Source organism: Astyanax mexicanus, chromosome 9 (assembly GCF_023375975.1).
Source record: "Astyanax mexicanus isolate ESR-SI-001 chromosome 9, AstMex3_surface, whole genome shotgun sequence".
Lineage (NCBI taxonomy): Eukaryota > Metazoa > Chordata > Actinopteri > Characiformes > Acestrorhamphidae > Astyanax > Astyanax mexicanus.
Window position 1 is genome coordinate 27,931,374 of NC_064416.1, and position 24,977 is coordinate 27,956,350.

At 35.1% G+C, this 24,977-nt stretch overlaps 1 protein-coding gene across 3 annotated transcripts in view; it reads right to left on the bottom strand.

Annotated features, from left to right (window-relative positions):
- Positions 1–24,977, bottom strand: part of chd2 (chromodomain helicase DNA binding protein 2) — a 47,407-nt gene that overhangs the window by 14,360 nt on the left and 8,070 nt on the right. The window contains exons 5-23 of one of the 3 annotated variants that reach the window (XM_007254467.4): positions 22,770–24,559; positions 22,282–22,398; positions 13,621–13,855; positions 12,795–12,881; positions 11,359–11,420; positions 10,363–10,482; positions 9,736–9,894; positions 8,487–8,623; positions 7,308–7,533; positions 6,997–7,097; positions 6,815–6,856; positions 5,590–5,759; positions 5,220–5,344; positions 3,714–3,930; positions 3,528–3,617; positions 3,211–3,401; positions 1,917–2,105; positions 1,644–1,806; positions 1,395–1,547 (exon numbers count right to left, since the gene is read on the bottom strand). In XM_007254467.4, coding sequence (XP_007254529.3) covers positions 1,395–1,547; positions 1,644–1,806; positions 1,917–2,105; positions 3,211–3,401; positions 3,528–3,617; positions 3,714–3,930; positions 5,220–5,344; positions 5,590–5,759; positions 6,815–6,856; positions 6,997–7,097; positions 7,308–7,533; positions 8,487–8,623; positions 9,736–9,894; positions 10,363–10,482; positions 11,359–11,420; positions 12,795–12,881; positions 13,621–13,855; positions 22,282–22,343 — 2,529 coding nt within the window. In that variant the 5' untranslated portion in view covers positions 22,344–22,398; positions 22,770–24,559. Of the gene's footprint in view, positions 1–1,394; positions 1,548–1,643; positions 1,807–1,916; positions 2,106–3,210; positions 3,402–3,527; positions 3,618–3,713; positions 3,931–5,219; positions 5,345–5,589; positions 5,760–6,814; positions 6,857–6,996; positions 7,098–7,307; positions 7,534–8,486; positions 8,624–9,735; positions 9,895–10,362; positions 10,483–11,358; positions 11,421–12,794; positions 12,882–13,620; positions 13,856–22,281; positions 24,560–24,977 lie in introns of all 3 variants that reach the window. The other 2 variants (XM_049483579.1, XM_049483580.1) reach the window with 2 other exon arrangements.

Consider the following 24,977-nt stretch of genomic DNA (forward strand, 5'->3'; position numbering starts at 1 on the left):
CTCACAGAGCTGCAGATACAGCTGGCTGAACAAACAGCAATAAATTAGCTATGCCACTCTGCAGAAACTCTGTATAAACAAGAGCTAGGGTAAGCAGAGGTGGGCAAAGTGAGGATAATATTTTAAATTGTATAGTGATACATTTTTTTATCATATCGCTCACCAATATTTTTGTTCAGCATATCAAGGACATCATCCCTAAGGAACTCTGCCCAACTGTAACTTTAATTACAGAGAGCATAATCAGTCCAGTTTAAATGGATTAAATGTAGATTTTTTTTATTATAAAAAAACATTGAAAAAAGTACTTGAACACTGTTTGTAAGGAACTGTCACTACTGATGCATTTTGACTGTGATCACCTATATCATTATAAGGGATATCTAATCGTGATACATGTCAATCTAATCAGACTAGGCTGTTTAATATAAATATTTAACTATTCCTTTATGTTTCTTTCTAATAATCAGAAAATCTCTGTGCTTAATTTGCTCAGTGCTGATTTCCACCATATAAAAAACAAACAAAAGAAAGTCACAGAAAAATATTGCTAATAATTTTGAGCTGTAATATATGTAAAAGAGATGCTGAATATAATTAATGATCTGAATTGCATGGCTGAATTTATTTACATTACCGGTAAAAAGTTTGGACACCGTTCTTCTCATTCAATGTGTTTTTTCTTTTTATGATTTTGTAATGTAAATGTAATACTAAAGGCATTAAAGCTATACAGGAACACATGCAAAAAAGTTATTTTGTAAAAAAACTACATAACTAACTAACTAAATCAGAATACGCTTTACAGTTTAGATTCTTCTAAGTAGCACATTGAGCCTGGAGGTGCTGAACAATAGATGCTGCTTTTCCTTAATATATTGTACATATGTTTATTTCAGATATGTCATATGTCAAATATTATGATTACTATTTTTATAATTATTCTTCACAAGCCTCATTTTTTGTTGCCCCCTGAGCACTTGCATTGGCGGAGCACTGGCACTTTCTTTATGTAAAATAAGCTTATTTTCCTTATTTATTTATTTTTTATTTTGCCATAGACATTAAAATTGTCATATGAATAAATAAACAAACGAGACAGTTAAATTAATTCACAGAACTACCTATTTTGAAAGAAATTACAACACTTCATTATATTAACAGGGTGAGCCTGCTTCTTTCTTTTTCTTATAACATACAAAATTTTTTTTATAAAACTAAATGAACAATTTAACTGAGGCAACATTTGAGGGACTTTTAGATGAAACGAAAAATAGAAAGGGCCAAAACTGTTTAAAGAAATCCAGAACTGCAATAAACATTGTGTATTGTGAAAATGCCTTTGAAACATAAGAAGCCAACAACACGGTCTGTTGTGTTGCTTTTGTCCATACCTGGAAAGGATAGCGTTTAATGGTCAGATAGTCAGCCAAGATGTCCAACATTCGGACCATCTGAGAAAAGACCAGAACCCTGTTCCCCCGTTCCTTCAGCCGAGTCAGCAGCTTATCCAGGAGGACCAACTTCCCACTGCCCCTGACGAGAATCTAGACAAGAACCAATGAAACAGAGTTAGAACTTTGAACAGTTAATCCTGAGAAACAAACGCAGTGAGAGTTTAGTTATGTTTTCAGCCATCCCACCTGCAGTCGCTCCAGAGGGGTCTCGCCGTCTCCGTCCTCCGGCTGCTTGATGAGGAAACCATGGTTACAACACTTCTTCAGCTCCATCACAATGTTCAGAAATCCAGAGGAACTGCCTCGTGTGCCTTTGGAGAGGGCTTTATAATTCCTCGTGAGAATCCACCTTCAATGCCAAAAGAAAATTAGGGGCTTCATAATAAAACAGACTCACGTAAAGTCTTTTGGAAATAAACGCATTTGAGGAGTTCATCAGACACGTTGAGCAGAACGTACTTGTAGAACTGCTTCTGCTGGGCGGACATGTCCACTCTGAGGATCTGCTCCACTTTGGCGGGCAGAGATTTCTCCACATCTTTTTTGACACGCCGCAGCAGGAAGGGCTCCAGCACTTTGTGAAGACTCTGGTAGCCATTATCCCTTCCTTTACCGTGCTCGTCCTCAAAATCCTCCCAGGACTCAAACCTGAAACAAGGTAAGAATGATACGATTTGGAAATTCTATTTATTGAACCATTATACAGGGATCATACACTTTTAACCAATATATTTCCATGACTTTTCCATGTTTTTAAGGCATATTTTCATGACCATTCGATCTTTAAATCATCAGTGCAGACATGGACAGTAAAACCAAATAATAACTAAAATGATGATAAAAAAAACAACATTTTTTTAGCAATGTTGACACAATCTTCAATAATAATAAAATGTGTGTCAGATCCCAAGAGCTCCATTGTGTAGTGACATATTACTTAACTTACTCTGAGCTGATGTGTTTGTTAGCTCAAAATAGCTTTTCTAAGTTGATAAATGGAAACTCAAATTTCCATGACCTTTCTGAGTATTTTTATTTTTTCAAAACTAATCCTGGTCTGAAAATGACTATTTTCAAATGTACTGATTTTTCCATGTTTTTCATGATCGCACGAACCCTGAATATAAACCCTGGCTCTGAGAAAATGAATCTAGCTTTTTATTGCATTATTTTTTTTACTAATCAAGCAGGGTTTGTATGTGCATGTGCCCAATTAAAGTAATTTAATGATAATGGGGGAAAAAAACCCTTAATATTAGAATATTTTAATTTTTTTTTTGATAATCTCATAACACATTTCAGGCCATTATTTTACAAAAACAAAAAAAAAACAAAAAAAAAAAACAATGCGAGCAGCCCAAGCACACTCACACAAACATATCTGGCATGAAATGACGATATGCGTACTTTAGAACATGGACTCGCACAAGCATACTAGAAGGTCAGAACGCGTACCCACTGTGAAAAATGCGTAGCTACATGTTACCAGGTCTGAATCAATTTTTTGGCAATTGTAAATCGATTTAGAATCAGCCATGTCTGAATCGAGATGCATCTAAAAATAAAAAAATTCCGCCACCCCTACTGATTTATTATACAGATACTCCAACACTAATTCTCATTTTTGTTCTGGTAACATTTCTTTTAAGCAGCAATTATGCAATTCATCACCACATGGCAACTATGCACAGATGTATCTTATTAATACCAGTAAATCAGATAAAGGCTGATGTAGTACAAGAGAGAGACTTACTTGTCAGGCATTAGAAAGTGCAGAAGGGACCACAGCTCTTTGAGAGAGTTCTGCAGTGGGGTCCCAGTGATTAGCAGCCTATGATTGGACCTAAAATCGATCAGTGTTTTATATAGCAGCGAGTCGTCATTCTTTAGTCGGTGAGCTTCATCCACCCCAAGAAAGGCCCAGTTTATGTTTCCCAAAACACTCTGCGGCAGGAAAAACAAAACAGGTTTTAAAAGTTGTTCCGAATTCGGTTTTCATATTCATTTTGTTGAGTTATTAGTTCATTCTAAAAACACTGAAAAACAATACAGAACATTTGTATATCTTACCTTATCTTTTAATAAAATCTCATATGTAGTCAAAAGCGCATTAAACTTGATTCTTTTAGACTGCTGGTGGATCCACTCATAGTCACGAATCTGAGGAAATAAAATACAATTAAATGATCAGTTCAACTTGTAGAACTTTGCACAATAAAGCACAAACATGCTACAGTTGATCAGGGTGCCGCGTACCGTCTTTCTGCTTAAGACATCCCCCAAATACACCACAACATTCATATCAGGGGCCCAGGTGCAGAACTCCCGCTGCCAGGATGTCAGCGTGGAGAGAGGAACCACCAATAGGAAGGGACCGTAGAGCTGGTGCTGATGGAACAGGTAAGAGAGGAAAGAAATGGTCTGGATGGTCTTTCCCAGGCCCATCTCATCTGCCAAGATAACACTGTTGCACCTAGACAACAAACAATACACACTTATATTAGAAAATAGGCTTACACAATAAACACACCAAGGGCAGACAAGGTGTATATTGTTGTGCATTAATTAAGTGGCTAAGAATGATTGATAAATGATTGATTGATGACTTTAGTGTTTAAAACTAAAAAAAGCCAAATACTTTATACTGAGCAATGATTAATTTATTTTACGCCAGCAGCGTTTACTCTAGGAGGCCTGTAATTAGAATAGCATATCAGAGCCCTGATATATACAAGGCTGGCAGGGTGTGTAGGAGAGAGCATGCACTGAGACGCAATAAACAGTTGGTTTTAGCTCATTTTTAAGTTTTAAATCACATAAAAACAATGAATTAAAGCATTCAGAATCGCTTGTCACACTTCGTATCAATTTACTCAGCGTGCTTTCTTTTCAGAGACTGTCAAATTTCCATCTGAAACATACAGTACAGATGTAGAGGGCTAGAATATTAAATGTTAAGATAACTTAGCCTTAGCTTATGTTTGTTAACCAAAAGACTGACTGCCTTCCTAATTGCATCACTGGTATCTTTTATTTTAGTTTATCTCTTCACAAACTGGCACAAACCTTTCCAGCTGAAAACAAAAAGCTGTACAGGGCTAGGATAGTAGCATTATTTGAGGAAACTCAGCCTTTGTATTTACTTGTTTACCTGAGGCATCCCTTGTAAAAAGAAAAGTGTTTTAAGTATATATTTTAAAAATGTACAATTAAAATATGTACTTAAATACATACTAAATGTACTATTTTGGAGCAACTTAATATACTGAAAAGTATATTTCAGTTGTAATTAAGCTATATTTAATGACAACATTAAAGCATTAAATTGTGCTTTTGAGTGTTTTTTTTCTGCAAACTTAAGTAGATTTAAGTATGTGTTTTTTTAAACACATTTTTTAGTACACTTGAAGTAGATCATAAATGTACTACTTTGTGTATTGATGCACATATTGTGTACACCTTACAGATATTGGAAAAATAAAATACACTAAAGTGCACTTTAAGCAGTATTTAATGCCACTATACATATTTTCTATCAACACAGTGTATAATTTAAACATATTGCTTAAAAATAAATTTTATGGAAATAGAGAGAAAGTAAATTTAATGTGTAATTTTATAAAGTATTTTAAAAGAAGGCATGGCTGCCTTTCTGAATGTATTACTGGCACATTTTGAATATGTGTGTTAGTTTTAAACATTCAGTGAGAATTCTGATGTAGAGAAAAATGGAGAAGAAAGTTTAATTCTCCTGTTAGTTACCTGCACCATGAGTGGGCTAGCCAGTTCACGCCATCTAACTGATAGTCTCTCAGCTCCAGATTCTCGCCCCCGATGTAGGAAGGCTGCTTTTTCAGTGCCACAAACCTAGGCCTCTGTTTCAACACCTTTAAAAGTTGTAAGCAACGGAAAAGATAAGATATATGACTGTGGTTTAAAGTCTTATGTAACATATATACCAATGCTTTATAGCATTTCTTTAGACAGTTTAGACAGCTATTTTATACTAGGCAAAAATATTGAATAAAACAAGTGGCAAGTTTCCATTTATTACAAAAACCCAATACTGTAATGTGACCAGAAGTACTAGGACTAAAAAAGAAAAAGGAGAGTGAATAAAGAGGTCTCTCACCTTACATTCTTTGGAGGGGACAGTTTTCGAGCTGTTCCTGTTGTTGAAGCTATCTACGCAGGACTGGAACTTTTTACTTATTAAGGCACCGTCCTCCCATGTGCACTCTGCATAGGGGAGGCCCATCCACTTACACAAATACTCTGGTTCATTAGAAGTGGTCTTATGAGCTGTTGTGAAAATGGGAGAAAACAAAGTCAAATCAGTTTATCCACCAGCTGGTGTTAATGGCTAATAAATGAAAAGGTCATATCTCCTATATCTTGTCTATATATTTTGCTGAGTATTATTTCCCTAGGTTCACTTGTATAATATGTAAAGCTGGACAATATATCATTATTTTATCGTATCGTAATACATTTTCTTATCATATTTTCTTATACATTTCATTACAAAAGTGTAAAAAAGCATGTTTAACTGAATGCTGCGCTGCAAAATTTTAATACATCACTGGACTGCGAATGAAACAGTATTTGATTAGGCGTGTTTAAGAATTTTCCACTACCGATGCTTTTTGTCTGCGATCATATTGACCAAAATTAAGAAATATATGATGATAAAATTTTTGGCCATATTGTCCAGAATTATGTATTTGTGTTGGTTTATACTTTATGATTAAAAAGGCTGTTTTTGTTACGTAGGTATGCACCAATCTGTATATTTAGTTTGCGTGTTGGTTGAGAATCGATACCAATTCCATATAACAAATAAATAAGCAAGCTGTAGTCTTACTGTTTCCTATAAAATGTCTATTATGTTTACAGGTTATTCTGAACCTGTGTGATGAAGCCTAGAATACTAGCATGTAGCTTCTCACAAATGTTTGATTTCACTGAAAGGACCAAATCTATGGTTTAGCCTAATTATCCAAAACTCAATCCAGCTACCGTCATTTTTTTTAAATATAGGGACCGATATCTGATAATAACCTAATATAAGATGGTGCATTACTACTGTTAAGACGGAGGTTTTGACATAAATTTTACAACTGACATACATATTTGTATTTAGCCTCTTTCAAACTTTTTTCCAAGATTTCCTTAAAAATTCTTATAATTTACAGGTAAATACACTGAAGAATTTTTAATTAAATAAAAGAAGGCAAAAGACCAAAGATTACTTATTCTACTTCAGTGCTGCTTTCTTCAAACTCTACTTGTTATACTGGAAATGCTGATTTTAGTTAATTAGTTAAATGAGTTTAGATAACGTATAAAAAACTTACAGGGAAAATCAGAAGGCACCTGTGATTTCCCAGTTTTCGTTGCTGTGAAAAGAACACACAAGAAAATTGAGAACGAATTCAAGCATAAAATTACAAGCATCCATATAATTTCACTGCTCAGTTCCAAAATAACCACAGGGTTATACATGAGCCTTTAATCATAATGTCAAGGTTGTACTTACCAATGACTCTCTCCACTATCTGAAACTGCTTGTTTAGATCAGTGGTTAGCTCTTGCTGGCAGTTATAATACTCCAAATCCTCCGGTGATGCTCTTCTTAACCTGTGAGAGAACCAACGCTGACGTTAATCAAAACATCTTTACTAGTTAAAACATGCTAGTTAAACAGACGAGTGAAGCCAATTAACACTAATACAACTTATTTATTAGCATTATTTTTGTGGACACCATTGCACAATTTAATCACTGAAGGCAAACTAAACAAATGAACAAACAGTTGATGATTAGAAGTGCAGCTTTCACACAATTTACCAAGCATTAAGCTCATCATTCTTCTTCTTAAAGTTCTCCAGCTTCTTCATCCCTTTAACCTTCTGTTGAGTGAGAGAATCGATGCTCTCCCATGTGTTGTGGATGTAGGACCAGCCTTTCCACTTGATAAGGAACTGGGTCTCGCCCTCGTCCTTCTCCAGGTCAAAATCTGCCCCAGGGTCACCTTTCTCCTCCACAGCATAGAGGGTGGTAGCAGCCCCAGTAGCTGATAATGCGAAGAAAAAAAATCCAAAACAATGTTGAATTATGAACAGTTAACACATAATCGGTTAAAATATCAAAAATGGAGCAAAAACTTAAGCTGCTAAGGTAGCACAATTAGTAGTCTCTAAACTGATACAAACAGGTTGGCTTTACTGATGTGCAAATACTGTTTAAATCAGTTCTTTAAATCAGAGTTTCTGTGAGCATCTTGAAAGTTTTCAGAAAAAATTTACCCATGAAATTTAACAAAAGCACAATATTTGCAAAAAGGGTTGCTAAAACAAAATGAAGAGTTTATTTACTACTAACAACAGTTGAAACATAAATTAAGTTTTTCCATTTTTTTACTGGAAAAATAAGATTTATTTAGACTTTATTTAGACTAATATTTCATGAATATAGCTAACAATAGCCAAGAAAATAACTGATTTCTCACAAAACGCTTGGTATATGGTTATTGGTTGCAAGGGCTCAATTTATAAAAAAAAAAGGTCCTTCAATATTCTTAAAAAAGAGCCTTTTTTTATCACATACACAAATAGCTTAAACATTCACTCTTTTCTAAAGACATTATAGAAAAAACATCTTTTTAAAGCTTCTTTTTAATCTCGTTCTAAAGACACAGGTAGCTGTTTAATCAAATTTCTACACTAATAAACAAACTATGTTCTGATAATTTGGCAAATGCTACTACAGAAGACTACAGGTTTTAACTATGCTACCTTAATAATAATTCAAGAGACAGATTTTCCATTCAGAAAGTTTGCTTAGTCCTGGACTACACAGCACTGTAACAGCAAAATACTATTAATGACTTGGATTTATCTCTGCCTGGGCCCATTATGTTTGAAATATTTTTCTTATATATATACTGCAGTCCCAATGTGTAACAATAAAATATTAGTAATATTATTCATATTATCATTATACTATCACTATTATTGGTGTCATTACCTCCTTTTTTGCCAGTTCTGGTGTCCATGACTTTCTCAATGGTCTCACTGTCATCATCTTGCGCTTCTTCTGCTCCCTCAGCCATTTCAATCAGGTCATCAGAATCAGTTTCAAAATCATTCTGGTCCTCCTTATAACTGCAGACATGGAATAAATCATTAGAGTTAGCACAATATCAATCCAGACACCATTTTTTTCTCCAATAACTTTTTAATTGAAAGCACATAATAATAATAATAATAATAATAATAATAATAATAATAATAATAATAATAATAATAATAATAATAATAATAATAATGACATCACATACAGATGGTAATGTGTACTTATTGTAGAGTATAGAATTGGAATTGTATAACACATAATAAGGTGTATTTAACAATGAAGCTTTGCAGTATATATTATAATATAATGAATTTCATACAGATATTATTGTATAGACCAAAAATGAACCTGAAATCATACTCTACAAAATGGAGCATTAAAATTGTAATAATCTTCAAACTGAGAAAAAATATGCACTTCATTTCCCAAAAAACTTTGCTTTATCTAAATCTTCAACATAGTTGTCCAATTTTTATTTAGTATTTAGGCCATATATTTAGTGTTGAAGGCACATCCTGTAATTCCAATTCAAATTCAGTTCAACATCCTGTAGGGTTGGATTTTATTCAAATTCAAAATCATTCATTGAACTTTAAATTGAAATTTAATTCAGAATTTTCCCCAGATCATTGCACATTGCATCTCGTCATGGAGCAGTGTGTGTGCCTTTATTATAAACAATGGTTTAGATTTTTTGGACATGACACCACAGGCTTTACTTTACTTTATTTTTACATTTGTGCTTTTTAACTGTTAAGCATTTCATAATGATTGCTACTTCTATCTATTCTGTAAAATAAGATTTTGCAATCTCATGCTGGTTCAATGCTCCTGCACAGTATACAGTATGTAGAGAAATTGGATATGCACCTAATGCATCTATCTCTTTGGAGTATCCTCCTCCTCATCATCTGCTCTCGTGTCTATGTTACCTTCTGGCTCACTTTTAATGCTCTTTTATGCTCTGTGCTTCATAAATCCAATCAAAACTAATTCCATCACTTTACTCTACCATTAACCTTCCAAGTTACTTTCTAACCACCTGTGCAGCCTGACACTGAGGAAAGAAAACCATCAGCTCTCACGCAGATGCAATGACACTGCACACTGTGAGGCACGTAGAGGAAACACTGATTCGTACCTAACTTTAGTAGCTGCCCTTCTGCGCGTCTGTCTCTTTGGAGTATCCTCGTCATCATCGTCGTCATCATCGTCCTCCTCTTCCGAAGTTTCCTGCTTCTTTGTTTTCCGTCCTTTTTGAGACTGATTCTGCTTGGCTGCGGAGGATTTGGTCTGAGGTCTGATACAGCATGCACAAACACACAAACAGAAACAGGCATGTTTTTGAAGCACCACAGAGGACAAAACATCCCTCATTCTGCTTCCCTGCCCCTTTAGAACAGTGTAGCGATTCATTAGCACTCCTATTAGCCTGACTCATGTGCCGATAGCCTTGAGACAGCTTTCAAACAGTCAATACACTTTACAGTCAACAAGAATCAATCAATCGCGAGTATAGAAATTCCCTTAGAATTTCAGAAATCAGAAGATATCCGATTAGAAATGCCACCACCGATTCACTCAAGCCCTTCAATACAGGCTTAAATGATTAATTTTCACTGCTGGAGGAAAATATAAGTCAAGCCAAGTTAGCTTAGTCAATGCACATTCAGTATTAACAATGAAGACATCCGATTGGACGTCAAATTGCTTATCGTCACGCAATTAAGATGAGCTGTCTGAAGGCCAGGCTTCGCTACACTCTTACCTTCTAGCAGGAAGTCGTCTGGATCTAACTTTTTTTTCTTCCTGCTCACTCTCTGAACTGCTGGCCTCTTCCTCATCATCATCATCCTCGTCGTTTGTGTCATCATCTTTCCAGGTATTTCTTTTAACAGAGAAATACCACAAGTTCACCCATGGGGGGGCTTAACATTGACTTTAGCTACTGCACTATCATGCTGAAACTTCATCGTCCAGTGATACCACCATCAAGACACTGAAGATCAGATTGATTACCCCCAGGAAACATTTACAACTTTATAAAACTGTATGATTTAGACATTTGACCACGAATTATACTTTGCCTGTTACAACTTGTTTATTTTTCACTCACATTATTTTTTTTTACCTTACCTTACCTTAACTAAAATAATTTCATCATCTCTTTACTCTCCCATTAACGTTCCCAGTTAATATCTGACCACCTGTCCGGTCTGACACTGAGGACAGAAAACCATTAGCTCTCCTTCTGTCTGCCTCACTCCAGCTGCTACCCCTCCAGCTACTGCTACTTGCCCTGGACTTGTTACTCGATTATAATCAATGAATGAAGTAGATGACTACATCTGATGGATCTTGTGTATAAGTGATGCAAAGAAATGTTGTTTCCCCGCGGCACTATCATATGAAAACGATGAGTGAGAAACCAGAACTGTACTTATGATCAAAACAAAGTAAAATGTGATGTGGTACACATAATGCATGAACCCAGACAGTCAATTACAAAAGTACATTACAAAATGACATCTATCAGTGTTCTAATCATGTTTGCATGCATTAAAGCAATCATAACTCAAAGACAACAGTGTAACAACTGAATCAATATAGACAGATGATGTAATGCATGATAATAATGAGCACATTTGTTTACACAACTGAGATGGACTAGTTTTACAACGCACTATTGATGTGATGTTAAACTACAAGATAAACACAATGGAAAAGAATGTACACATATATTGTCTGCCCTATCAGTACTTACTGCTTCTTTTTCTGTTGTGGTGCTTTTCTTTTAGGACTCTCACCCTCAGAATCACTGCTACCCTGTAAATGATGTCAAACAGGCAAATTAGCACTAGCACCAGTCCTGTGAAAATATTTTGAAGGTAAATTTAGTAAGTAATTGTGCCTTGTTACTGTTTACTTAAAAAAAATAAAATAAAAGAATATATCTTGGCCAAATTTAATTGAATAAATTAAAATGTAATTAACTACCAGGGTCACTATACATACACTGATAATCTGACACGCTGCGTACATTCCAGATGCTGCTCCCTACACCGGACTAATGCCCGCCCACCATTACTGACTACACACTGACATTTACATGGTCTATATCTTCTTATAGCTGCTATTATTATTGTTATTATTACTATTATTATTAGGCTTTTTACACTATGTAATTTATGTAATGTTAAAAAAAGTCATAAACTAACAAAAACCAGGGTTGGGATTTTTCTGTATTTGGTATTCAGTCAAATATTTCATATTGTTTGGTTTCTGACAAAAAAAATAAATAAATAAAATTAGGGATGCACTGAAATGATTTTTAACTGTTTTTTCTTTGTTACTTTCTTACCATCATTACTATGAGTAGATCACTACCCCCCAGTATAATAATGTAGTCTGAGTGACTGTATACCTTGATATTAATAATTTATCAGTGTTTCCTCAAATCAGAATTATGTCCAAGCACTCACACTTAATCTTAAAATCATTTTTTTTTTTTTTTTTTTTTAGCATTTTTTCCATTCCTGCATAATAAATCCACTTCTGCCTGACATGATAAACACTAGGTGGCGGCACACTACAACATTACATATAACACTTCAACCTGCTGAGGGCGCTAGAATACAATATTAAGGTAGAGGCTAAATTTAAATGAATAACGCAGTGATTTTTTTAATCTTCTGTTAAGGGTTCCCCCTACCCTGTATCATTTTATGTATTCTCTGCCCCTTTCACGTCTGATCTGGTAGCAGGAAACCAATGAAAAGGTGCAGGAAAGTAATAATAATAAATAATCTTTTCAAACTCCACTTGTGTCAACTTAAAGGTAGGCAAAAATATGAGCTTTTTACATATATTTATAATAACTATCTTAAAAATATTAGGATTTTACAGTATAATAAATAATAAACAGAATTATAAATATGAAGAATCACAAACTAATACACATATACTTCTTGGCTGCTATGTGATTTAAACTGGGTTCCTGCATTATGAAGTCTAAAATAGCCAATAATTGCAATGCTATGCTACCAAAATTTTCTAAGCTGGATCACTCGCCAATAGTTGTTGGCAGCATTGAGATCTAGATGGAGTGTCCCCTATGTGCCCAGATGTGCCGAAGCTATTGAAAACGTAGTGTTTGGTAAATATGGTAAATATGGTAAAACTGAAGAACAGACAACCAACCTCTGCTCCAATGTTTAGACGAGCAGGTTCTGTCCGACTCCGATTGGACCGTCTAACACCATAGACATCTGGATGCTCCTCCCACATCTGTAAACCAGAAATAAAATGAAATATAATTAAAATTCCTTCAATTTCATGCAAAAACCTTCACTAATATGCTAGCACTGTGACAACATGAACTACTGTCCACATTTAAAATAACTGGTTAACATGGTTTCAAGTGGCCTAAAATTCAAATCAGAAGTTTTCACCTTCCTCTTTATCCTCTCTGGAAAGATCCTCCTTAAGACTCTTATGTAAAATGTCAGTAGGCCAAAGATACAAGCAGCCTGTGAGTGCTGACGGTCTCAGAAGCTCAACAAATAAAAAAGGGAGGCAATGACCTACTTCTTCTTAAAGCTCTAATGGAAACACTGTTACTGTGTTCTTCAAAGTGCTGAATGGTCGATTGGGGTGATAGACTGTGATACTACTGCTTAATATAAGGCACAACTTAAGTACTGGAGGAGCTTGAAAGTAAAGTAAATAAAATGGCCTACATGTGGGAAAAAACTCTGTGATTCAGTATATATATGACCACAGAGCAGGTACTATTGGGGTGGTGGATTATTCTCAGCACTGCAGTGAAACGGACATGAGGGTGTATGAGGTGTTCAGTGTGTGTTGTGCTGGTATGAGTGGATCAGACACAGCAGTGCTGCTGGAGTTTTTTAACACACTGAATAAGAACTAGAGACTGATGAACACAAACCCTGCAGCTACAGATGAGCTTCTCACTCTGACTTTACATCCTCAGTTAGTTAGGAGTGTCTAATAGAGCCATTACCTTCTTTACCTCTGCCAGGCTTTCCTTCTTCTTGACTGGTTTGTCTTTGCTCTCTGGTTCAGCCTGCTGGGTCTTGGAGCCGGCAGATTCACATTCAGACTCGGAGCGGCTCTCGGACTCAGAAGAGCTGTTGGACTCGGAGTGCTGGGCGGGCGTCCTCGTGCTGCCCTGTTCACTCTCCGACTGGCTGGCCGAGTCAGAGCCGGAGTGGTTTGACTCCTCTGATGCTGAATTGCTACAACAACAAAGGAAATAATAAAAAAAAACAGATTCAGCAGTCAGGCCTAATGATCAATTTACATACTGCTATCCCATGACTTTTGGCATGTCAGTGTAGATGTCTGTGATAAACCATAAAGTTTATGGTTTGTGATAAAACCATAAAGAGGCTTACAGTTAAACCAAGGCTCTCAATTTTTGCAATAGCCTGGCAATTATTGCTTTTGAAACATCACCATTGCTTTTTTAACTACCTTAATTTCAATGAAACAGAGTACAAGACTTATAACATGCTATAACGTGTAACATTAGCACTACTTTGCTGAGGTTGAGTTAAAAAGTGGATGAGAAAATATGATCTGTTCGGTTATAAACACTCCACGAGTAAAAATAGTTCCACTGCTGCTCTGTTTGTAGCTGCGCTGTTTGGCTTGTAAGCGCTGCATCGTTGCTAGATTAACTGTATGTGGTGGAGTAACACATGAAGAGCTTTGGTTACGGTGCATTACCGGCTGATAACGACACTCATATATTTCCTCTCAGCAAATCATATTGCAGGATTTGAACTAACTGTGGTTTATAGGTTTAATTCAGTTTTTACATTAACATTAATAAATGTGAAACCTTCTGCATGTGAACTCAACATTTGGTCATTGTTTGAACACAGCATTGATATTATGTAAATGTTACATGATGAAACCAACGGAAACAATTCACATAACTTTTAAAACCTAAGAACATTTGTGTACTTGGGAGAGGTTTTCCCATTGGTTTGGTTTGTTTTTTGCACCGCTAAATATCCAACTGCACCAAATCATGTGGAATGTTTTCTCCACTTATTGGTCAGATCTGTCGGGAATAAAAAAGTGAATACAGAAGATCAAGATCGATTTGTAAACAAATCGCACCAATGGTACACCCAGACAATAATCAGCAACATCTAATCAGTTGGTATATTTTTCATGTGGTAAACTTTTTTTGTCTCTGGGTAATGAGGGCTGTGGAACAACAAAGTGTGGTTTGCAACATTCTTCCCCTTCCTGACAGATTACTAAAACCGAAAGTGTGTCAGAAGCAGCTCAGCTAAACTTGAAGACCTTCAAGTCTGTGCAATTTAGCTTAGATAAATGCAAGACTGGACAATATGGGCAACATTTTGGTTCATACAGTTTAATTCCAACATCAATATGTATTCATTTCTATAATATATATTAAAAACTGCCAAAAACGCCTACAACTGATATGTCTGTAGCTACAAAATACAAACAATAATTAAATTCAATCAGCAACAGACACTGTAAATAATTCATTTAGAAATACTGGAAATATGCTTAGAAATCAGTAATTAAAATATTTTTATAATCACCAAATATATGCACTAATACTTAATTATTAAAATCCTCACTTATTATACTTAATGCTATCCAGAACACTACAAATTTACATTTATAAATAAGAAATACAAGCCTGAAAATATGACATATGCTAATTGTGGACAGCGACAGTATGCTTTACATAAGAAAGCACCTTCCTTGTTCTTTCAGAAATACTACCTAGCAGGTTGCAACAGTTTCAGAACCAAGTTGCTATTTTTTCCTTTAATAAACAGGATGCAAACCTCTCAAAACCTGTGGGTGAATCTAGTAATAATCAAGCTAAAGTGTTTGAGCAGAAAAAAAAAAAAAAAAAAAAGGTTCTGGACACTCGTAAAAAAAAAAAGACTGCTGCCTGCCACAGCTGATCTACAGTCAAAATTTATTATAGCAGGTATTCCCCATTGCACTCAAGCATGTCCTCATGCTTAGATTTTCTACGTCTATTATCTACAATCATATCTTTTCACATTTTAAGAACATGATTTAATGCAAGCCTGTTAACAGCAATTTTTGTTTTTTACATAAATCGTTCAGGCAGTATAACCATTGTTGAGTGATTACATTATACAATACATTATATTATGATATAAAATATACAGATTTTCCATACAAAGATTGGAGGGATTAATGAGGGCACACTACTTAATTGGCATAACTGAAATCTGATCTCCACATATATACTCTTTTGTAGATATGATTTACTAGTATTATCAGCAGTATTACATTCTTTCAAAAGAAATTTAACTAGTGATACACCATGTTTTTATCCTATATTTATTTACCAAACGGGATGATGGCTGATTAGTCTTTTTAACCTAAGAAAGGAAAACTCTTGTACATTTGCAAAGTACTCAGATATCCTATTTAAGTTATATACACATTTTAATGTATGAGTCACACTACAAGTATTAAGATTGCAACAAAGATCTACCAAAATGAACATAATAACCAATAGTGCAAAACTTTAGTGAAAAATGTGACCATAAAAAACACTTAACTATAAATTATAATTATAAAAACCAAAACATTTGCTCACATTTTTAAGCAAGCTTAACCTAATCATTCCTATGTATCATACCTTCCCTTCCACAGGTCCATTTCTTTCCTTCATCATGATATTAGTAGATTTACATATAAAAGATAGTCACTTAGGGTCCAGTGATAGGATGATGAATGAATTATAAGAGTAAATACCAGTAAAGGGAATGCCAGTACTAAGCTCTATGTTAAGGTCTAGTTTCTGCACAAGCTGAGGTGTTATTCAGGACTAAAGTAGTAAGATTGACCAACGGGGAAGCCTTAGGTCTCACTTCCTCACGAGAAACTTTTTATATGCTTTTAAATATTACTTGTACTTGTTAAAAAACAAAAAAGAGTTTTTATTTTGTAAAAACACAAATATATCTCTAATGGTGCAAAATCTGCAAAGTTACTAAAATTATTTTTACCTGATAGAATTTTCAACTCACTAATTGCTGCTAAAATAGCATCTGCAAATCTGTGCTGAAAACATTATCAGAAATATGACCACAAATATGAACAGCAAAAACTGATTGTTTAAATGCGTAGTTAGTTAAAAGTAAGTATTTATATTTTTATATAGTTGCTATCACTTAATATCCTTTTCTCCAGAACAATATAGCATCTCTATACGAGAAAAAGCAAAAACATTCTGAGTCATCAAAAAATAGAAATTTTATTTTCTAATCTATTTTGTAAATACACAAATATACCTCTATGGTGCAAAATCTGCAAAGTTACTAAAATTCAGAATTTTGTAATGAAGTAATGTGATAGAATTTCCAAAAATGCCAGAAAACCTGACACTGCAAATTTAACACAAAACAGCAAAAACTGATTGTGTAAAAATGTATTTATGTAAAAAAATATATATATTTTTTATATAGTTGCCATTTTGTAATAAGAAAAACATTATAGCACCTTTACAGACGTAATTTTTAATCATTTCTATTAATCCTATTTACCATAAAATGATAATCCAATGTGAATGACAACTGTCAAATTCAAGAAATGTCAGCAAGTTAATACAATGGTGTATTATTCAACTTATTTCAGTACTTTTAACTAAGTAAAAGTAATGTATTGATTATAATGAAGAGAAATACAAGTTCTGGAAATGTATACTCAAAATTCATGAATCAAGTATCTGTATTTACCTTTACTGGTAAGTTGTTCATTAGCAATGTATACTGATATGCTAATATACTAGCAAAGCACCCAACCAGTATAAACCAGCCAAACCCAGCAAGGAATTTATTCTAGTTTACATATATACATACATATACAGGCAAAACATCCCAGAGCACTGAGCTATGGAGCAGTGAAACTGTGCTCATTTAAAATGATGGTGTTTCCATAAACACTTTGAAGGTGACACTTAGAAGTGTTTACTCCTTTTCTACTTATGAACGAGGTGGACTCTTAATGTATTGAGACATAGACAAAAATGTTTCAATTTGGTACAGACAACCTGACTTAAATATTGGTCTAATACTATTTTAAAGCATAAATCAAGTAATCGCTTAATTAAAAAAAAAAAAAAACTTAGTTTTCTTTTACTACTTGGTCCCCAGCCACAATGTGTTGGACTCTAACAAATGCTGAATGATAGAAGCAGTTAAATGAAATACTGGGTTTGTTGTACCACCCACCAACATTTTAAAATAAATATTTAGTCTAATTTTATTAATTAAAAAGTGCATTGCTTTGTTTACTGATAATGCACACCACACTGAGGCTTTTCTATTAATATTTAAGATTTTTTGACACCCCGATTATAAAAACTGTGTGTGTTATCACTTGAAATCATCAATTGTTTGGTCACTGCTATATCTGTTCATACAGGAATATAAAAGCTTTGTCCACCTGCACTGGACTAGCTGCAAACCCTCTTATACCGACTACATTCAGGTTTATATGGAAATTGTATTTTAATTGATGTCATTAATACTAGTATCATCATAACAGTACCCCTGTTAACAGACCTATGTTACGGTACAGTGATTGATTTAATCACTCATGAGCAGTCCCCCTGGTGAATCTTGGTTCTTCCCAGGGTTTTTTCCCTCCAGGCTGGAGGGAGTTTTTAATTGCCACTGTTGCCTTTTTTCAGCACATTATTTTGTATTTTTAATGTATTATATACATATTTGCTTTCATTTTTATCATCATCCATGTTCTGGGTCTTTCTTCTTTTGTAGCTGTATGCACACTTGAGTTACTACAGCACACACTCATTAAGAAAAGTAGGCTTTTAGAACACAGCCTAAAAAAAATATTAAATGATAGTGTAAAATAAATATCTAGCAATAACTATAGAAAACATGAAAAATATATACGGTTAGGTTACTTTCATACTTTGTATAGTTTTGTATTGTTTGCATTTATACATTCTTGTATATATTTTTGATCACTGTAGTAGGTCGGAAATTTATTTTGAGATAACATCATTTTTTTTTTTAAATAAAGCATAGTTGTTTTTTCAAGCCTCAGTTAGCATCTTCTACATATATCATATATATATATATATATATATATATATATATATATATATATATATATATATATATATATATATATATATATAGACACATACACATTTTTTTACCTCTGGAATATAAGCAGATGGAAGATGGATGATCACAAGCCATCCAACCAAGCTGAACTGCTCGATTTTTTTGCACCAGGCCTAGCATAAAGTTTCCAAAAGCAGCGTGTAAGAATGGTGAAAGAGAACATGCCAAGATGCATGAAAAATGTGATTAAAAACCAGGGTTATTCCACCAAATATTAATTTCTGAACTCTTAAAACTTTATACATATTAACTTGTATTCTTTACATTATTTCAAGTCTGAAAGCTCTGCATCTTTTTCGTTATTTCAGCCATTTCTCATTTTCTGCAAACAAATGCTCTGAATGACAAAGTTTTTATTTTGAATTTGGGAGAATTGTTGTCTGTAGTTTATTGAATAAAACAACAATGTTTATTTTACTCAAACTTATACCTATAAACAGCAACATCAGAGAAACTGATTCAGAAACTGAAGTGGTCTCTTTAAATTTTCCAGAGCTGTATAAAATGTCATATTCCGTCTACTCTTATTTAGCTAGCAGTTCAGCGGATCCACGTGCTAGCCAGCTCTGTGTAGTTCCTGCCTGAGTCATGAAGCTATACGTGGGTATTCAGTAGACAGATCAACATTTTAGCCTCTAGACAAGCCTTCCTGTTAAAAATAGGTATTGTGCTTTAACGACAAACGTTAGCAGTTCAGTGTCGCGCGATTCTGTATGTCTGGGGACAGCGAGGGAATGTGGCGGAGGAGAAAAGGCACAGTTGTGTGGAAGAGCCGGAGGCGGCAGCGCCGCAGCTGCTGACAAAGCAGAGCAGCCAGCGCTGAGCCAGCCTGTCCTTTTATAGTCAGTGATGTCACGCCGGGGCGGGACTAACCCCTCCTCTGAGCCGTGATTGGCTGACGTGTTGCTAGACGGGTAAAGAGCCAACCAAAATTCAGCACAGGAACTTAAGAACCATGCGGCACTTCCTGCTTTCCCTTCATGTAGTTCTGTAGTTCTTTTTCTCTGCACCTTTTATGTAATGCTGTGTAACTCATGCAGGCTCTGCAGCACAAAGCAAGAGCCATTTTGTGATTTTCAAAAGAACTTTCACACATTTATTCACACTGCCAATACTCTAATAAATTTACAGTGGGCCTGTCATTTTTTTATTACACTATCTTAAGTTGTTTTCACACTGAACACAAGCCAGCTGAAAGAACTACAGCTTCCAAAATGTCAGCACTGGCCTGTTTCTGCTGTTTAACTTGCTGAGAAAGATGTTAATAAAATGGCTGCCACAGGCCTACAACAGGCCGGTCACCTTCCTGAAGGACACCCATCCTATATGGGTGTTAGGTCTCCAAGCCAAGACTAAATATTGTGATCTGTAAACTTGTAAACACAACTTTACTGCATGTATGAGTCCAAATAGAATCTCCAAACTCCAAACTTGATGTGACAAATAAAATATATACAACTCTATATATACACATATATTGTGTTTGGCCATTTAAGTTAAGCAAATCCTCATTGTAGACACAATGAGTGCTGTACAAAACAGTACATATAAAAGTTAATCTGAAGTTAATTATAGTAAAAGAAAATTTGGTAGTTTTGCACACAACCCATCTTAATTCCAAAATGTAAAAAACACACCAAGTTGTGAACACTGTGCTTTTTCATTTAGTTTGCTTAGCCATACATAGCCATGTTAAACTGATAGCAGCTTGATTAAGCTTGTGCACAGTTTATAATTTCCATAAGGGTTAAAAAAATTATAGCAGAAATCTGATCAATACCACAGAACATGTCAGTGTGCACAAGGGTACTGTACGTTCCCATGTTCTACCTTATAGAAATAAACACAGAAAAAAAACAAAAACACAGACATTTCATCACAAAGTACTTCCCATATTTCAACTTTTTAAACCAATCATTACTTGTCAATTTAACTTATGAACCTGACACTCTGAACAGATAAGGTGAAAAACTTGCAAAAATATTTTTGTGAGTAAACTCTGCCTGAAGGAAAGAATTAAAATGTCAATAAAATCAAACATTTCTCGAAATTCTTTGAAAGCAAACCAACACTGTGGGTGAGATGTTTTACCTACACAGTGGACTACAGTAAACCAGTTAAATATTGAAATACTACATCTGGTATTTGCAACATATAGTACTTAGTTAATTAAAATAAAAAAATAATAGGAACCACATTAGGATTCTGCTTTTTGTGCTACAGGTTTAAAAAAAATCTAGAACATGTGCCACAACTGCCATATAATTTTTTTTTGTTTTATTTAGCCATTTAAAAAGGTGCAGCCATCATCCCACCTAAACCACTAATTTGGACAAAAAGTCCAAATGGGAACGGTCCAATTTTTTATTAAATAGAGATTTATTTAAATTAAGATTATTACAATAATTCAAAATAAATGTTTTTTTCTTTTGTTTTGTATTTTTGATGTAACAGCTGTGTTATGGCAGTGACATATAGAAAAAAAGGTTAGAGGAGTGCATTGTGGGTTGCGGAGCAGTACCCCTGGAGCAGGTCCTGTTCATGTGCCCTGTGGCAGTGGAACAGGACAGTGACACCAGTACAGCTCCAGCTGCGGGCTCACTCCTGTCACCCTCCTGCCAGTTATGGGACATTAAAGACTAAACAGCAACTTGAAAGCAATGAATGAGCACAGGTGGATCCCTCCTAACATTAGTTTTAACTAACGCAACAAAATGCATTATAATTATTAACAATTATAGGTCAGGGAGAAAATCAACCAATAATATTGTATTGGTGGTTGAAAATAAATAAAATTTAGAAATCCTTTTAGAATTTCAGAAATCCTTAAAAACAGAACACTTGACAAAAAGTGTTTTTGTAATAAAAAATAAATGTTTCATATTAAATCAAAATATACTATATGAATAAAATAAAGTGAAACATACTCCAGAAAATGTATACTTTTTTGTTTTTTAGTTTCTGGCTTAAATTTAATTAAACATTAATTCACAATCATAGAATCAGTTGTACATCAAAAAAACAGTTCTCGATCCATCACAGACAATCAGTATAAAACACAATATTGCATACATAAAAAGAGCACATCTGTTTTATTAGCATCAATGTTACATATAAAAAACGATGGTGCAATGCAGTACAAAGTAATCAGGTAAGGTCATTTTACCTAAACACAAAAGGCACGTGAAAATAGGAAAAAGGAATCAGGTACTGCTTGATGATGATAAAAAAAATGGATTAAAGGGGCACCAGGTTCTCAGGACAGGCCTGAGAGTTGTTTTCTGTTTAAGAAATGCCTGTAAAAATAGGGTGTGGCTATTCAACTATCCCAAGGTCAATGGTCTAAAAGCATACGATTTGATTGAAACTGTGGCTAAATCCTGTTCACAGGTGATCAGCCATGCCTGTCGATGTAAACAATGAAGACAGATGTGGGGAGAAGAAAAAAGAAGAAAATGAAAGTCTCGTACCTGGAGGCATTGCTGTGGGTCGAGCCCTCGTCTGCTTGTTTTTTGTTCTTGTTCTTCATCATGGTTTTGCCGGTGAGATTTGTGCTATTGATGATCCTTAGTCCAGGTATTAGTTAACTGTCAAAAGTTGAAAGTGGGGTGAACCATCATTCAAGTCCCATCGGCTTGCTTTTGCTTTAAGGACAGTACAAGTCCTCCTCCGGTTGCGACACGGGAGAAAAAGACTCGGCTCCCACACGTTTGATAAATTAGAAAATAATAGGTTTAACAATAAACATTAATGTAAATAGCTACAGTAGTTATTGGGGGTATTGAGAGGACACCTGCTCGATTGTGATCGATGTCAGATGTGATAGACTTTCAATGCAATAGAGATCCAATAGAGAGCCACATGCACAAATTCTTACTGCGTCATCAGACAAAGGACGATTAAAAGATGAGAAAATCAAAATACAATCAAACACACAGAATATACAGTGTAAACATACCTATTCCATAGACACGTAGGTACACGTAGCAGTACATTCACGGCCGTAAAAAATGTCGATTTATTATTCCGGCAAAACGTGGAAAAAGATTATTTCCTGCAGGCTGGCGTTAAAATAGAAAATGTAATATTTGAAAAACGATTAAAATCGCGGTGTGTAATCGAGCGATGGCCTTTTGAATGGAGAGCGGAGGGTCTGCTGAAGCGCCCTGCGCGGCGCACTAAAAATGGAGGACCGCCATGGCTGCCAGAGCAAGGCAGAGAAAACAACGACGGTCTCCTCTACACTAAAGCAGCCTGTTCCGACCAAACAAAGCCCCGAAAAACGACGCGCAGACCTTCCTACATCCCTCCGCGACACATACAGCTCGATTCCGCTTCAATACGAGCCCTAACGCGAGCGGTAAAGTTGGCTAAAGTTCAGGGAGAAGTGCTACACAGAGCCCGGCGAGGCTCAGCGCGTTCCCCTTCCCAAGGCTCATCCGCCATCTACAGCTCCTTCCCAGCTCTGAGCCGAGCTCAGCCTGTGATTGACGTTCTCTCCATTTACCCCGCACTCAGGTGATCCACTCAAGACCCACCCCCTCCACTAAAAACTACATTTACAGCCTTATTTCACTCTAAACCTAAACCTCACACTAACCCAAACCTCTGCTAAACCAGCCTCAACACCACCAGAGGGGTTACTTATCAACTCTGATGATTTTAGGAGCTATAAAAGAAATTATTTCAGCAAGACATCACTTCCTGCTCAGACAGGAAATGCAATTCAGAAGCCATTTTAGAGTTCTGGGCTCTAAAGGACACCATTTTAGGACACATCTAACAACTCTACACAAGTCTACATAAGAGTTCCAGTCTATACTTCACATAAGAAGGGTTTAAATTGAATTAAATTGAATTAGGGAAAAGACCCTTCTGAGCTATTGTTTTGCATTGACACTACTCTGTAAAGGGAATATTACTGGATAAATAGTTGAAAATGCACTACAATACAACAAACGAATGTATTCAGTTAGTATCCCAACGCGACAATCGCTTTAATTGCAGTACAATTAAAACATTAAAACGCCTTTAAAAGTTGATCCACACTGCACTGCAATTAGTTTCGTGTTTAAATAGAATATTACGAAAGTGAGGTGCTAGCGTCACTATAAATCTTTACAGCTACTAAATTTCGACACGATTAGCTACATACTTATTTGAGCTGCACAGCTGGGTAAAATTACCATTACTGTACATTTATGATAAATTGACTGGCGAACATTTCTTTTTTTCCACGAAGCCACACAATTTAACTTCCGGGTAAAAATTGACAATTTTTCAAACCTTTTCAATTGAGTTCAAAACCATTGCAAACGCGACCGTAAATTGGCACAGTTCACCATCATTCGTGAAACCATGAAAAACATAAAACAAAACACAATTTTCGTAAACTTCTGAAATAGTCATGGTTTGACATTTGAGACTTTTGCATAGAAATTTAACTCAGTTTTTACCCAACCAATGAGAGAGTCAGAATTGTTCAAAAACTATAACTTTTATTTAAGTTTAAAAAAATATATAATATTCAACTTTGAATGTTACAAGCACATTTTGAAACAAAAAGTCATAGAACACCACAACACAACATTCAGAAACATTTGTCCCAGTAAAATAAAATAAAAAAAAACACTACACCATGGCAGGCAAAATTGCAATATAAATTTCTTTACAAATCCAAAAGCAAAATCAGAGCCGCCATCCTCCAGATAAAGATGTAGTCTCCATTCGACTGTCCAGTAGGGGGGTCTTAATGAAATCAAAAAGGAGAAGGAAAAACATGTAAACCTCATGTGCACTTTCCAAGACGAAACTTCCTTTAAATACTACTGCTACAATAACGTTACTTGAGCGCTTCTAAAACACTAAAGTGCACACACGTGATTTGAAGTAAAAAAAAAATAAAAAATAATCACAACTGACTTCAAATGAGGCTACTAAGGAAAAGCTAGCTTCATCAAGAGTGCTTGGCGAAGCAAGACAATCAACTGGTAGCTTTAATAAATATTCAAGTGGCAACACCACCAAAGAATGAAATGCAAAGGCATATACAAGTTTCATATCCATATCACTATAGCAAATTGCTACCAATTCACTGACTATCTTGTTTCCGAGTGAAGACAAGCAAAATGCTTTCTTTCATCGTGTTCCAATGTAATAACTATTT